The sequence below is a fragment of the Anomalospiza imberbis genome, chromosome 6, assembly GCF_031753505.1.
Source record: "Anomalospiza imberbis isolate Cuckoo-Finch-1a 21T00152 chromosome 6, ASM3175350v1, whole genome shotgun sequence".
Lineage (NCBI taxonomy): Eukaryota > Metazoa > Chordata > Aves > Passeriformes > Viduidae > Anomalospiza > Anomalospiza imberbis.
In genome coordinates this window covers 54,390,524-54,406,161 of record NC_089686.1, presented here as the reverse complement: position 1 = coordinate 54,406,161, position 15,638 = coordinate 54,390,524, and the positions used below count along the sequence as shown (strand labels likewise).

Sequence of the window (15,638 nt, the reverse complement as noted above, 5' to 3'; positions counted from 1 at the left end):
TTTAAATTCTCTTATGTCCTTTCCCTTCCAACATATCATTATCTTTTTGATATTTACATAGCTAAGTGCAAGCAGAGGCTGAAAGCAGAAAGGCTGGAAGATAAAATGCCTTGTCCTGTATGGTAAGAAAATTTGGTGGGCACCCCAAAATGACCATTTAATTTATCTTCTTAGAAACAGACAGTGACTATTAAAAATTGAAGTGTTGTACTACGTCAGTTTTGCTTCAAGAACATGTTGTAACTACTCACATTGTAGCATTCTTGGTTTGGATAAGTGAAGGGGAATTTTTTTCTTTCAGTCAATGCATCTGCAGCTTATTTTGTCATAGAAAACTTCCAGGATAGGGCACCCATAGCTGTTCTGGGCAACCAGAGCCTCCCCCACCTTCACAGTAAAGAATTTCTTTGTGATATTTTATGTAAAAGCTGTCATGTTATGAAGAAATGCCTTTCTGGATCCAGAACTGGATTAAACTGGATGAACTTTTCCATGTTTCAAGTTGGCTTTTCATACTTTGGCTGTTGTTTTGCACATGAATACAATGCTGAGTCCAAGAAGGCATCTCAGTTTTTGGGTGCAAGTCAAGTTGTGTATCTGGGACAATGTGCTTGGTGCATTTCCTAAAACATTTTGTTGTTTTCCACCCTATTTGGATTAGTTATTTAGCTACTTGCTTACTTATTTAGCTTTTTTTTTTTTATCATCTGTGTAGAGTGGTTTAGAATTCTGGATCAATGCATACTAAGCAGGTGAATTTTCAAACTGAATTTTACAACTAAGTGCATGCAATTCCTGTAAGGATCTTATTTAATGCTTCAAAGTGATTATTATTTTGCCATAAAATATATAAATATGTATTTATAAATATAGAAACTATAGTTTCCACTGCAAGAAGTATTTAAAGAATGCCTTAAGAGCACTGTTGTCTATCTGTTGGAAAGCGGAAGTTCTAATAAATGTGAAAACTACAGGCCATGCTAAAAGCAACTGTAGAAATGAACAGAGCCTGGAGAGTAGCTCTGTGGGGCTCTTGGGGCTGGGCCTAATTCCTTGTCTTGGAAGAAGGACCTTTATTTAAAGGTCAGCCAGAATTGTTCTGGAAACCTTGCAGGGGCTTAAAAGAAGCCACTTAAGAATTTATATTGCCACTGGGAGTTGGCCTTTACTGCAAACTTCCCTGTGCTGGGTAACATTTATAAATACTTGCTATGTTTCCCCCATTAATATGTCTGAATCATTTTTGTATCCATTCTAACCAATTTTACTGCTCCACCCTGTGCTAAGTCTTTACACTTGGTTCCTTTTCCTGCCAGCAGGTTCTGTTTTCTCTTGTTGAAATCCTACTTCAAATGTTTTTTATGTTGAAATTCCACTTCAGACATTCAAAAGCTTTTTCTACATCTGCGTCTCTGCCTGTCTTCCAGCCTTCCTCAATCAGCAGAAGTAGTTGCTTGTCTCCTGTATTCTTTGTACCTATTCCTCCCCAAAATGTCTCTTTACATCTGCCTGGCTGAACTTCAGCCTTTCCATGGAGATACCATGACCAGCTGAATAGTTTACAGAGAAAATAAATGCTAAGTAGAAGAGACAGAGAACAAGGGAGAAAATTAGCATCAAAGCTGCTTGGTAAGAAAAAAACCCTCAAAAAACTACCCTGTATTTGCAGAAATAGGCTGCTTGTGTAGATTTTGTGTGTGTACAGCAGTGATAATGGTGAAGTACCTATGTTTAAGAATAATAAAATAAAAAAAATTACCTGCTTACAGACCCACTTTAATCACATGATGTTGGCATTTAAGACTCTTAAATACCAAAAGTTAATGGGGCTTAACCTCTTCTTAGCAAGTCTGTGCAAATAGACATGAACAAGAGAACTCAGAAATCAGTGGCAGGTTTGACAATTTAGTCACACAATTTTCTTATTTGTTTCCTTAAAAAATAAAAGGTGGGGTAAAGTTTCACTCTTGAGCCCTTTTGCAAAACAATTTGACACTTGTGCTGGTCACCAAGCAAAAAAAAATCAAGGGCTACATAAATCTGCTCTTTAGCAGGGCAGTGAGAACAATCTCCTGGTGGTGCTGATGAGAACCAATGGATATGACCATTGATTTTGAATATTGATTTCCAATCAATAATTCAGTTTGGAAGCATGAGATGCCACACTGAGAAACAACAGCTTCAGAGAAAAGTACAGGAGGAATTTTTGCATGTCATTCTGGTACTGTAACATTTGTGTTAGAACTCATCTTCTAAAGTATTTATCTGGGTGTTTCAGTTATTTAACAGAAAGATCGGAAATACATCACCAGGAAGTGAATTTAAGTGAGGGACTGCTAAATGGGGCATAAAGCTGTAATCATTGAGGTGGTTCTCCCTGTCTGGTGGAGCTGGGAGAGCAAGGGAGCTCCAAGAGCCTTGTCTCCCTTGAGGTTTTGCTGTGGATTGTTTAGCATTCCTTGTGCATGTTCTGGCTTTCTTCTTGTGGATATTTGCTTTTAGGTTTTGCCATTGCCTGGTGAGTTTTGTGTCTGTGGCTTTCAGTCCTGCCCTGGTTGGAGTTGTGGAATTTGGGTGCTGCTAACATTTCCATTGGGGTTAATCAGATGGTTCTGTTTGTGGACATCTCTTTCCTATCACTTGGGCGGTGGTGTCTCAGATCCACTCTGTGCTGGCAAACATTAATGCTGACTTTGGATAAAGTGGTTCTGCCCTTTCAAGCCCTGGCAGTTCACTTCTGGCCCTGTGCCATCTTTCTCCTGCTGCTTCTGCAAACACTTGCCTAGTGATCCAGTTCAGAGGCGTGATGGATGTGGAAACTAAATTCCCAAACAAAAAAGCTGGAGTTTGACCTGGATCAGTGCTTTGTTTTGCTTTGCTGTTCGTGTTAAAGCAATCTGGGGACAAGGGTGGAGTGCTCTGGGGTGAGAAGGAGGGTGGGCTTGTTTTTTGAGAGGCAATGCTGGTTACTGCCAGCTTTGAAGTTGGAGTGCAGAGGGAGCTTGAACCCATCAAATTGCAAATTGTCCTTTGGAATTGGTCTTCAAATTCAAATTTTCCTCTGACCTTTTCTGCCCAACCAGGGAGAGGTGTGAAATGCATGGTGTGCTGGGACTCAACCCCCACCCCCACCTCTGTCTGAAGCTCTGTCTGAAGTACATTTTTGTTTTAATATTATTATAATTAGAAAAGAAAATGCTTGATCTTCTCCAGCATTTTAATTTAATATCTTGTCAAGCTGATTCTTGAGCTGATATATATAATCCTGAATAAAGCCACAGAATCCAAGTGTTGGGAGCTCTGGCAGGCTTTATACAGAAATCCCTTTCCTGAGTAGTTTTCCTTCAGAGTTAATGACTAAACACCTCTTTCTAGCAGTGACTCTTCCTCTCCCAACAAACTTTTCTCCCAGTTTGGTTCATGGCATTACTCAACCCCTGACAATGCCCACTCTGTATCCCAGATATTCCCACAGGTAGGTTTGTAACTGGCCTCACAGCAGCAGTCTGGAGGGCTTCTCCCTGCAGGCAACAGGGCTGCTATTGTGCAAATGAGTGTTTATATAAAAATAGATTGGTCTTATCTTGACTAGGAGCTACTGACCCCTAAATTTGAAACCTTGCTGTGAGACCTGGCCTTAGTGACCTTGGACAAGACATTTGGTGCTTGTGCCTCAGCTGTGTTTTAGGGACAAACAAGACCAGGAGGGTTTGGTACTTTGCAGGGTCAACAAAAATCACACAGAGCCACAAGTAAGCTGAAGATTTTCAAATGTGGTTTTTATAGTGTATTTATCAGGTAGTACCTGGATGTTCAACGAAGATCCCCTGTCTGGTGTGTCTCTCTATTGGTGATATTTTAAGCCCTTTCACATCAAATTTACAATATCTAAGTTACAAATAAATATAAACATGTATACTTATTAAATTCCTTTTGTGTGATGTTCAACAACCTTAAGGCTCCAAAGAGTATATTAATTTATTGCTGCTCTTGGTTTTCCCCCTGCTGTCTCTGTTTGCACTCACTGGAGCACACCTTTAGCTCTGGGCCTGTTTTTTTCCTGTTTGATAACCTGTGCACTGTTTAATTCTGGCCTTTTACAATGTTCTTGTAGGGGTTTTCTTTTATTTAGAGAAAAAGGGGGTTTGGTCATAGTTTGGACTGTTTCAAACGCTTCTTAATGGTGTGGTGGCAGCAAATGGCAGAATAAGAAATTCCAGCAGACTTTGTGAAAGCTGTGGGCTAGACTGAGAAAAAAACATCTAAAAATAGCATCTGTAAAGGGAAGGCAGCAGTCTGAGCTCTGCTTTGTTCATCTGGCCAGTTGGTCTGAGCAACATCACCTGGCCATAGCCCCAGAGGCTGGGTGCACATCCGGCTGCTCCCTCCAAGCTAAAGGGCAAGGTGCTGGGGGAAAAGCCCAATAATAAAGGGAGCATAAAGCTGTCCTTTCACTCTCTCATCTTCTTGCTTCTTTGTGGCCTTCCTGTGTCAAAAGGAGTGTTTAACCAGCTGCAGCTCAAGCTTGCTTTGCTTAGGGGATGTGCAGAGGACAGGATAGTGCCTGGAGCTGGGACACACTCAGTGCCCAGGAGTTGAGAAATGTGGACAGACAACATGAGGTGGAACAAACCCTGTCGGTGTGACACTTTTAATTAAGTGTTTATTGCCAAGATGATAATGAGATCTGTTTGTATTCAATTACAGAGAATCTTGTCAGCACCTAGCACTTCTCTACACCAAAAGCAGTCACAAACAAAACGCAATCAGTTTAACTGTAAGAATCCTATGTGGTTTTTTTTTTTGTTTTTGTTTTTTTTTTTTGTTTTTTTTTTTTTTTTTTGTTGTGGGTTTTTCTTAAGAAAAGGAAAAAAGGCATACCAGACAACCATGATAAACCTAATCTATGTTTCAGCTGCATTGAACCAATGAATTGCCAGCTAAGAATTAGGAATCTGGGGTGCAATATGTTCATGGGTTATACAAGTATTAATTAGTAAGCCAGGCAACTTGCCTTATTTTTCTGATGTAGTAAGTTAGGTTGTGGAAAAATCTTTTGGAATATCCTTGGGACAAAATTGAAACAGTTCCGAAAAGATAACAGCTTCCCTGCGGGGTTGTGATAGCCAGTGACTCTGGTTAACAAATGGTGGGATCTTCCATCTCCACACAACTTGAGCCAAACAAATTGCCAGTTTCTCCAGTATTGAAATAGCCTTGTTTAAAAAATGGTGTTTAAATTATCTGTTTCTCCACTGTCCTGGTGGGGCCCATATTCTGTTCATTTTGCCACTGTGGATACAGGCTTTCATTATCCTTTCTGTGCTTTCTTGTGCATTATTTTCCAGAAGATTAGGTGTCTTGTGCCTTGTTGACAAGTCTCCAAGGAGTTTTGTCACAATATTTATTAAACTTAAAGGTGTGATTCCTGGGAGATGGTTCTTCAGCTGGAGATTTTCCTTTCTTATTCTAGAATGAGATATTCCTGGGTATTTTTTACATGAAAATCCACTTGCCAAAACCTGGGGAAGTTTTTTCCTCCTAACTCTTTATTTGGCTGCTGTATAACTGCAGTTTACTGCTGTCAAACCCACTGCCCTGGAATGTGTTGCACTCTCAGATGGCATTAGGGACAGACAAACCACGTGATGGTCCTTGTCTTTCTGCCCACACTCACTGGCCTGTACCTCTTACGCCCTTAAATTCTGTGTATTGCCCTGCTGTATTTTGGGTTCACATGTTTTAGCAGCGGCAGATAAACAGAGAAACCACAGAAATGTTTATGCTTTTTATTTACTTAAGGTGCTTTGGAGAGCAGCATTAATCTACAGTTCACTGAAGCAGCAAAAAAATGAAATACTCCCTGCAGAGTTTTCCTTTGTAAATAGAGCCTTGCATTAAGCTGCTGTGAACTGGCTTGCTTTCAGATTTCTGAATGCACTGGTTTTATCTTCATTAGTCATTATTGCTGAGGGCAATAACACTGGAATTATCCTTCATCAGAAACAACAATAAGGCTTGATGATGTGGGGGTGTGATGTGATGTGTGAGTGCTTGTCCTTGACCTCCAGCCTCAGGCCTTACTCACCACTGCCCAGCCAACCTATGGGCACCTTAGAAAGAGAAATGACAATGGCAGCCTTTGGTCCCTGCTCTGGAGTCACTGCTGGGACAGTGACTGGGCAGTGAAGAGGGACTAACTTAAAGTGTTAGGCACAGTGGTAAAAAATGTTCTTTTATCCCTTGCTGCTGTTTGACTTTATTTACTTGGGCTGGTCTGACTGAGAGAGCAGTATAGAAAATGTGTGTTTGGGTACCTCAGTACAGTCACCTGGATTATGAGTGGTCAAGTCACTTTACCTTTCTGTGCTTCACTTCTGCTTTACTGCCTCTTTTTAAATGTGATCTAACACTGGAATTGCTTGTTTGGTTCTTCATTTATTTATTTTATTTTTATTTTAACTGAATTTTCTATTTTGCATGAAAAAGCAGAGGAATTGTCTTGGAAGATTACTCACAGGAAAAAAAAGGAAAAATAATACTTTTTTTTGGCCTCCTAAATCTGAAAAATTATATGATGTCCAAGCACTGCAGAGTTTATTGTTGGTCCTTTCAGTTTTTTCCATTGTAAATGTTTTCCTCCGTTTTTCTATAGAATAATAATTTTCATATCCTGGAGCAACTTTGAGGTTGTGGGACAAAAAAATTCTTTTGCTCTTGTAGGTGGAAAAGCCCAGAAGGAAAGTGTTCCACTCTTCTTAGTGTGAGACCCCTGATTACAAATATCTTTAGTCTGGAATAAACATGACTTTCATTTTAGCCTAAGCTCTATCACAGATTAGAACTGCTTCTAAACTGAGTATATACAATGGACAGATTTGGGTGGTGTTGGTTTAAAAAGATGTTGTGTGGGCCACAAACCACAGAACAGCATCTGTGCCTGTCTGGCTCCCTGCAGGATTTCATTTTTTGCTTGGTTCCACTATTTGGGAATACTGACTTTTATGAAAGCCTCACCTGTGCAGATTCTTGATGTACAGGATGATGTTATTTTAGCATTTACATTAATTCTCTGAAATATCTTTTCAGTGGGAGGAGGAAGCTTCAAAGCCAGACCTAGCTCTTAGTACAGTTTTCAGCAGTGCTGGTTAGCACAGGACTGGGTAATTGTGCTGTTTTTTTCTGGATCCCTTGGGAGGCTGGGTGTGCCTGGGAAGGAAGGTCATCTTTTTCACTACTCGTTTTTCCTTCTCCTGCCCTTCCTCTCCTCTAGTAAATTGGTAGCCAGATTTATTTCCTTTACACTCTGCCTACCCACATAATTGACAGAAAGAAATAAAAGGAGGATAAACCATAAAACTTCCTTGTTAAATGCATGTTATTTCCAAGAAGAAAAAAAAATTATAGCTGATTCATTTTGAAGACTTGAACTGTAACTTATCTGTTTCTTTTTCTCCTTTGTATTGGCAGGATAAAAAACTTTAACATGCCTCGTAGCCCTACATCAAGTGAAGATGAAATGGCACAAAGCTTCTCTGACTATTCTGTTGAGTCTGAATCAGACAGCTCCAAAGAAGAAACTATTTATGACACAATTAGAGCAACTGCAGAAAAGCCAAGCAGCAGAATGGAAGACAGTCAGAGCAACACTTTAGTGATTCGAATTATCATACCTGACCTGCAGCAAACGGTAAGGCAGAGTGCACTGCGATTAAACAAAGTGAAATTAATAATTAGCTTTGCTGCTTCAACCTGAAGTACATCTGTTCCCTTTTCTTACTTTCTTTTTTGATGTGTTACAGACAAAATTCATGTTTTGTTTTAATGTCTATGCTTTGTACCCCAGTGGTTTATCTAACTGGCTGCCTCAACTAAAGGCACCATCCCTTCTAAGAGAATTTAGTGTGCTGACCTGATGAAAGCCATGTTCATAAAGCAAAATATCTCTCTGATCTGCATTAGAGATTTTGGGTAAAAGAAAGACTTAGGAATCCATAACCACATCAGAAGATGAAGATTGAATAAAAAAAAACGACATGTTAACTGTATGAAAGCCTCATATATATATATATATATATATATATGGCTTCTCTAGTTCCTCTTCTCATGAAATGGTTTGTGATTGATACTAGACTGGGGTCCTGCAAGAGGTCATCAAATTCTCTCTTTACTGTATTTGTTGTCTTTCTCTGTCAACCTGCCTCACAAAAGACATCCCTTTTAGAAAGCCTGTGGCTTTTAGAGTGTAAAGATGAGGAAAAAGAAGCACAAACCTTTCCTTCCTCCTTTGCTGCCGTGCCTTTACTACAGGGTGTTGTTTCTGAACCTTCCAGCCAGAGAAATGAACACAAGTACTGTGATAGGAATGACAGTGTCATGCTGGAAAAAGTCTTGGGAGAGACTGATTCCATCTAGAACCACAATTTGTCTGAGTTTGTTATTAATTATCTGAATTACCCTGGGTCTCCTTGAATGCTGATATCAGGATTTTCAGTGGTGGCACCAGCCTTTTGAAATTTCCAAGACGATTATAAAAACACATCTGTTTCATAGATGTGAGCCACATACATCACTCTGTGCTGACATGGAAGAGCTACATCATGCCCTGCTGCCATCGAAGATCTATCTCCAATGAAACCCTTCCTTTCTTCTTAATTAAGTTCATTTTTAGAATGATAGAGATGGGCTGGCTGCAGCCTGACAGGGAAAAGCTCTTTTGACAGTGTGCCCTCAGGTGTGGTTCTGGAGCTCTTTTTTGATGATCTTACCAGCTTGCTCTATCTGCGACCCTGTCAATTAATAGATCCATGAAAATGGAATGGAAATACCAGCTTTTCTTGCTATGCTTACTCTGTTAAAACCACAGGGATAGTAGCTACCCTAAGTCCTCTTATTTAATTACTCTGCTTTTTAGATCAGTAATAAGTTACTTATTGACATTATCAAGACAAGTTTAAAAATTAATTATAACATTCGTTATTTTTATTGCTTTTTTGTATTTCTTTTTCCTTTTCAATAAACTCTTCATGAAAAGTAACTCAAATGTTTTAAGTGGTTCTAAAGCAGCTGATGCACTTATTTAATTTATCAGCCCACAAACTCTTTGTGCAAGAAAGTGAAAACTGGATTCAAGTTAGCAAACAGAAATATTGGTGGATTAAATGTAGTGAAGAAAACTGGAGAAGATCAGAGTTTGAGCTGTTGCACAGCTACAAGCCAGAGCAAATATAGGCCCCATTTCCTGTATAATTATGATTAATTTAACATATGAGGTGTTTAAAATTAGGATGTTTAATCAAAGAAGCATGAAATAACATAATTTAGTTTTCTGGTTTTTTTGGTTTTTAGGGAGTTATGATCAAGACTATATTCGTTCTAAGGAAGAAAAGTTTAGGGGTTTAGATAAAATTCAGCCCACTGGAAAGCTTTAAAGCCTTAGACAAACTCCCAGAGAATGAAGTTTGCTCATCTGTGGTGGCTGTGGTACAAACTGCCTTTATTTCACTGCAGGTATGAGATAAGCACCAAGTACCACATGTAGGATGTGCTGCCATGGAAAATTTTATAGATTACCACACATTGTAGGAATTCTGTCTTGTTGCTCTTTTATTCTCATTTGAAACTTAGAAGACAATGTGAACCTTGACAAGTTCATGCAGAGCCCTTAAGAACAATTGCTTTTCAGTTCTAGATCAGTTATTTTTTTGTCTCCTTCTCAGTTTGGGTGATAACCCAATTTACTGAAACACTACTTGGTATTAATGGTAATTTCTTCTTGCCTCTGTGCATGACCTGTATTCAATAAGTGTCATCCTTCTCACAGGACGGTGGAGAATATTCAAATATTCAAATATGACTGAAATATTTCCTGAGCTCAGTAAAATTCCTGAGGGAATGGAGAGCGTGGAAAGCCCTCCACAATCTTGAGGAGCATGGGTAAAACAGCTGTATTATCTGGCATGTATTATTTGGTCTGAATCCAGGCCCAGTCATCTTGTATCCATTTCCTTTTCCAGCCTGTGTAGGAACAAATCCCAAGTGATGCTGCCTGTAAGTGAAATCAGTCCGGTTCTTCAGGAGCTGTTGTCAAGAAAATCTCCTTTACTTTGATATTCTGACAGGATGGTGTTTTGTGCTTAGAATTGCTCTTTGCCACAGACACTGAGAACAGTTCTGTCAGGCAGTTGTTTTAAGGACTGTTTTCATAATTTTATAATCAACACATGGTGCTTGTTCCACTCTTTTGTTTTACCCTGTACTTACATGCTCCCTCTGGTTTATGTTTAAAGTCAAAATGCTCAGATCCATACAATCTATTAAATTCTGAGGCCCAATGTGTTTGGGTCTGCTGAAGACTTCTCTGAGACACTTTCTGCCCATCTGTGTTGCTGCTCCACTGCAATAATGAGCATTTACTGATTCCTCCCTCCCCTGGGTTTTGGAGTTTTTAAAATTATATTGGACTTTCCATGCAAAATATTGTTTGGTAAGTGGCAGTTTGGTGTAGCAACAGCTTAAATTGGAGCCACTTTTTGGTGTTCTGTTGCTGCATTGCTTTTTATACTTTTGTATCCTTTCTTTAGTTTTTTTTATTATTTATTGGGTTTTAGGATAAAGAATATTTTCATTTAGTGCTTTTGCTTCTCAGATAAAACACTTTGTTTACTTTGTGCACTTTTTACCTTAAAAAAGTAGGAAACCAGTTGTGACAACTGCAGCTTGAGTCCCATGTTTCCTTGGGATGCCTCCAATTTCACTTGTTTCCAGATTGTGCTGCCTCATAGATACTCCAGGTTTTCTTTTGCAACTTTTCCCTAGTATTCTTCTGTATCCTTCTTTGTGCCTGATTGTTCCTTGCTGCTTTCTGTTTGCTCTTCCTTGTTTTATCTTCAGTTTAATAAGAGAAGCATTGTGCTGCTGGTATCTGTTCACATGGCCTTGATCTGGGCAGGTGATGTGCTCACAGCCTGGCCAGACTGGTTTTTCTGACCTGTCCCCTCATGAATTCTGTATTTCCTGAGTGCAGCCTGATGAAGGAGAGCAGTGTTTCAAGCTGAGACTCAAGCTGAGCACAGCACAAACCAAAATGTGGGACTTGCTCCCTTTTCTTTCCATGATACCAAACTCTCATTTGTGTTTCCCTTTGGCTGTCACATCTTTAATATCAACATCTCCCATTGAAAGGAATAATTCATATTTTGATATCCTGACAATCATATTTTTGGAGGCAGCTATACAAACCATTTTATTGTGTCCCTCAGTCACAGCACAGTTTGTGTGATTGGCAGCTGAGCAGAAAGATGTCTTTGCTGATTGATTTTAAGCTGATAAATACTATCCCTCAGACATTCTGTATCATAAGCATTATTCCTACTCAATTAATATCTTCCCTTCAGCTGAGGGAGTTGTATTTTCCCTGGCTTCCCATCCTGCCCTTCATTCAGTGACTTGCTCTCACCAGTGTGCAGGAATGCAAGAATATAATTGACCATGTCTCCTGTGATCCAAGGAGCTTTCACATCCCAAACGCAGGCCTTGCATCTCAGCAGCCAGTGCTGTCTTGCTGCTGCACTTGCATTTTGAGAGGCCTGCTGTGGTTTTGACAGTGACTTTGAGCGACTCAGGGCTTTTTTTTGGGCTGTTCTTTGTGGTTTTTTTACAGTGAATGTATCTGTCAGTGCAACACATCTTTGTTTCATGTGTTTCTGTAGTTCCTTGTCACTAAATAATCCCTATTCTTTAATTTTTTTTTCTTGTCATTGAAAATTAGAAACAGTTGTCCATTTTTTTTTTTTACTCTGCTGCTGCCTCCTTTCCTTGTGGTCACCATGCCATGTGTGCCTAATGAATTGTTCCTTATTTCATAACTAGAGCAGCCTGTGTGTAGGTCCTGCTGTGATTGAGCTGATGTTTCCTCAGCATACAGACTGTGGCAGTAAGTAATGACTTGTCTGCAGGATAGGGAGGTGGCTGTGGTGCTCCCTGCCTGGAGGGCTGCCAGGAGGACACAGAAACAGCACAGTGAAGTTGTTCCAGGGACAGGCTGATGGAAAATGCACCTTATACAGCATCTGAGTGCCCCTTTTTATCCTCTTGGTCAGCACCTGCTTCTGAGAGAGTGGTAACAGCTCCACTTCTATCCTGCCTGGCTTCATGGAAAGCATACATAATCACTTTTCTCACTAGTTTCACTTTTCTCAGCCTGAAACATTTTGGTAGCAAAAAATTCTCCAGTTAACCATTTACTTTTTACATAACTGATCTTATTTCATTCTAAATTGCTAATGGAATCAGCTTTTTTTTACAATAAGCCCACTTTTATTTCTTATGAATCACTAGGAGAGCTGGAGCTCTCACTGAAGTAGTTTGTGAAATATTTGTGTGCCATCAAAGAACAGAGAGAACACGAGAATAGACTGAACAAAATTGAATGTGTTGGATTCTCCAGGTGCATTAAAAACCAGCAGACTTAATTAAACTGTGATCAGAAGTAACGGCTTTGTATTTTTAAAATCACAACAGTGTCATACAAGTCCAAAATTAGTTTATTTCATGTAAGAAAGACTTTCCTTGGAGGAAAAGAAATACAAGTAATTTCAAAATTATCTTCCCATTTGAATAACACTCAAATTTTTTGAATAACACTGGAATTTTTCAGAATGTGGGGATAATGTCAGGAGTTAAGCTCATTGCCCATCTTGTAACTGACAGTTTTGCTAGGAAGTGCTGATGTTTGAGTCTGAATCTTGTACTGAAGTTTGAATCCATGTAGGAGGTGTGGGGCAAGTGAGGTTCAGAGGGAACACAGGGATTTCAAACAGATGGGCCTCGTTGCTAAGCCAATACTGTAACTACTGGGATGTTTGGGAAGAAAAATACTTGGTGCAATCTACTTTGTATCCCTCTCTCCTTCCCTTCAGCATATAACCCCCCCCCAAACTTTTCACAAAACATCTTGAAAAATAAAATAAGTAGGGGAAATGAAAGCTGCTTCCTAGCCAGCCTTACTTGTGACAAAGTCTAATATTTCATTTTATATTGGAGACTGTAAAGGATTAAAGCAGAAAAACAGCATCGTGTGTTCAGGAAGCACATCAGAGGCACCAAATTGCTTTCTAGGCATTGCCATCTGCTGGTACTTTGGAACCAGTGACTGCATTGTAGGCAAAATCCCCAAACTCCTCAAGTCCCTGAATTCCAGCTTGGTAAGAAGCAGAGAACTGCAAAAGTTTGTCAAGGTTTTCGAGTAATTTGCTTCACGTTGTATCATTCCTCCCATAAACTTGCCCTCAGATAAATGTAGCGAAAAGGGAAGTAGAATTCTTGCCTGAATACCATTTTTTTTTGTGAAATCAAAAAAAAATCTGATATCTTCTGATACTAGAACAGCCAAGAATCAAGTGGATAGTTAAACATCTTGCAACATCCCTTATGAACAGGTTTTCCATGAAGGTGCTCTCTCTCTGAGGAAGGATGTATACGTTCGCTGAGGTTTGTGGAAGGACTTGAAATGTCCTGTGTTTTCACACTACTTGCACATTAGGTATTATCATTGCACATATGAAATAGAATTCTTAGGTTTTTTCACTAATTGGACTCCTTAAAATAATTTCTCTTTGCAGAAATGCATTCGATTTAACCCAGAAGCTTCAGTGTGGGTTGCAAAACAGCGGATTTTGTGCACTTTGAACCAGAGTTTGAAAGATGTCCTGAATTATGGACTGTTCCAGCCTGCAAGCAATGGGAGAGATGGGAAGTTTTTGGATGAGGAGAGACTTCTGAGGGAATACCCACAGCCAGTCAATAAAGGAGTTCCTTCACTTGAGGTATTTCTAGATGTAACATCTGAAGCATTTCTATTCTGATACAAACTGTGCAGAAAGCTGTATTTGAGGTGTCTGCATGCACCTGAATTACATCTGGGAAATGCTTATCAGCAAGTCTGAGCTTGAACCCTTGCTCACAGAAGTGCTGGCATTCCCTGCTTGTGGAGCTGGTCTATCCCCAAAAAGTTGCAGTGAGTCAGCCCTTCTGGCACAGTGGACTTTGGAGTTTTCCTTTGCTGAGGATACAGGACATATATCTTATTTAGTTATTTAATAAAGAAATGCAAGGTTCTAGGTGAAGCTGTTGCATCTGTGATAGGGTTTGCAACAGCAGTGTAGTAGTTGCTGGATAACCAGCCTTTGCTTTCTCCCAAAGAGAATTTTCTGTCTCAGTGAAGCCTTTTTTTACCCCCATCTAGTTCCCTCTGTGCCATCCTTCAGAGTGAATGGGTTGCCTCTCTCTGCCTCCTGGGAAAGCAGTAAGGGAGGAGAGGGTGTGTACTGGGATTTCCCCCTCTCTGTTGCTCCTGCAGAGGCTCTGCAGTTGAGGATAAGCTGGGCAAAACTTCTATGGCACTGAACAAACTTGGAGCAGAGCCAGATCATGCAACATAGCAGCAAACTGGGGCATGAAATGGGCATTTAATTAATTTTGATATTGCCTGTATGGTGGCAGATCAACCATTAATAATGTGTGGTTAATAGACTTACTCCACTATAATATAAATCCAAGAGAAAAGAATCAACGTCCTGAGAAGGCTTCAGGTCTTCGCTTTTCCAGGAGTTTATTTCAGAGTTTCAGTCACTGATGTCCACATTACAACTGTAAGGAAATTAAACAGTCACTTTATTCTGTTTCTATCGTTTTTCATGAGTGTTGACTACAGCAATTGAGGTGTTAAAAGTGATTTTGTGGAAAGCTGGTGTCAAAGCCTCATTTAGTGCAGTCCCTTGTGCAACAGACAGGCTGCATTCCTGGAATTCTGCATGGGACAATGAGAGAATGGTAAATTACAGCTGTGGAAACCCCCATGACTTTTGCTACAGATCTTGCTACTGCACCCAAGCTGCTCAGGATAAAATGTGACTGAGTTTCAGCCAAAAAGAGAGGCAATCCTCAGAATCTCATTCACAAAACCGGTCCTGTTCAACATCAGGAGAACTATTCCCATGTGCAAGTTCCTTTTACGTTGACTAAGGGATTTTCAAGTATCCTTTTTTTTTTTGTTTTTATATTTAAGAAATGCTAAGCTGCAATTTTGAAGTCAATATTTTTTTATTTAACATGTCTACCCAGCTTTCTGCCTGAGACTATAAAGGAAAGGGCACAGGAATCCTTGGGGAAAAGCGCTTTGCAGTGTAATTCTTGCTAATTTCTGTAGATTCTAGAGGCTGATCTAATTTCCCACGCAACTCCACTGATCTCAGTGTATTCGTACAAGATATGAATTTTGCTTAAATGATATAAAACTATATGAAATACTGAACCTATTTCTAAAATTTTTAAAATTTTGCCTAAATCTGCCATCAGAGTGGATCATACTTCCTGCTAAGGTGAGAAAATGATATTATGAGTTTTAAGTTTTAAAATTTCTTCTTCTTTTCTGCCCTCAGTTTCGCTACAAGAAAAGAGTGTACAGACAGTTCAACCTCGATGAAAAGCAGCTGGCCAAGCTTCACACCAAGGTATCCCAATTTCCTGCAGGAGTTAGCAATTACCTACAGTGGGTGTTGACATCAGCTGCTAGAATGCTTCACTTTTAGTCAAAATTTTATTTTTTAAATCAGAGGATGATTCATTTTTCACTCTTT

General features: G+C 39.6%; 1 protein-coding gene across 2 annotated transcripts in view; it reads left to right on the top strand.

Moving 5' to 3' along the window:
* SHANK2 (SH3 and multiple ankyrin repeat domains 2) overlaps window positions 1-15,638 on the top strand; it is a 266,084-nt gene that overhangs the window by 13,833 nt on the left and 236,613 nt on the right. For both annotated transcript variants that reach the window (XM_068194246.1, XM_068194245.1), the window contains 3 exons: window positions 7,471-7,690; window positions 13,623-13,826; window positions 15,441-15,512. In XM_068194246.1, coding sequence (XP_068050347.1) covers window positions 7,487-7,690; window positions 13,623-13,826; window positions 15,441-15,512 — 480 coding nt within the window. In that variant the 5' untranslated portion in view covers window positions 7,471-7,486. The remainder of the gene's footprint in view (window positions 1-7,470; window positions 7,691-13,622; window positions 13,827-15,440; window positions 15,513-15,638) is intronic.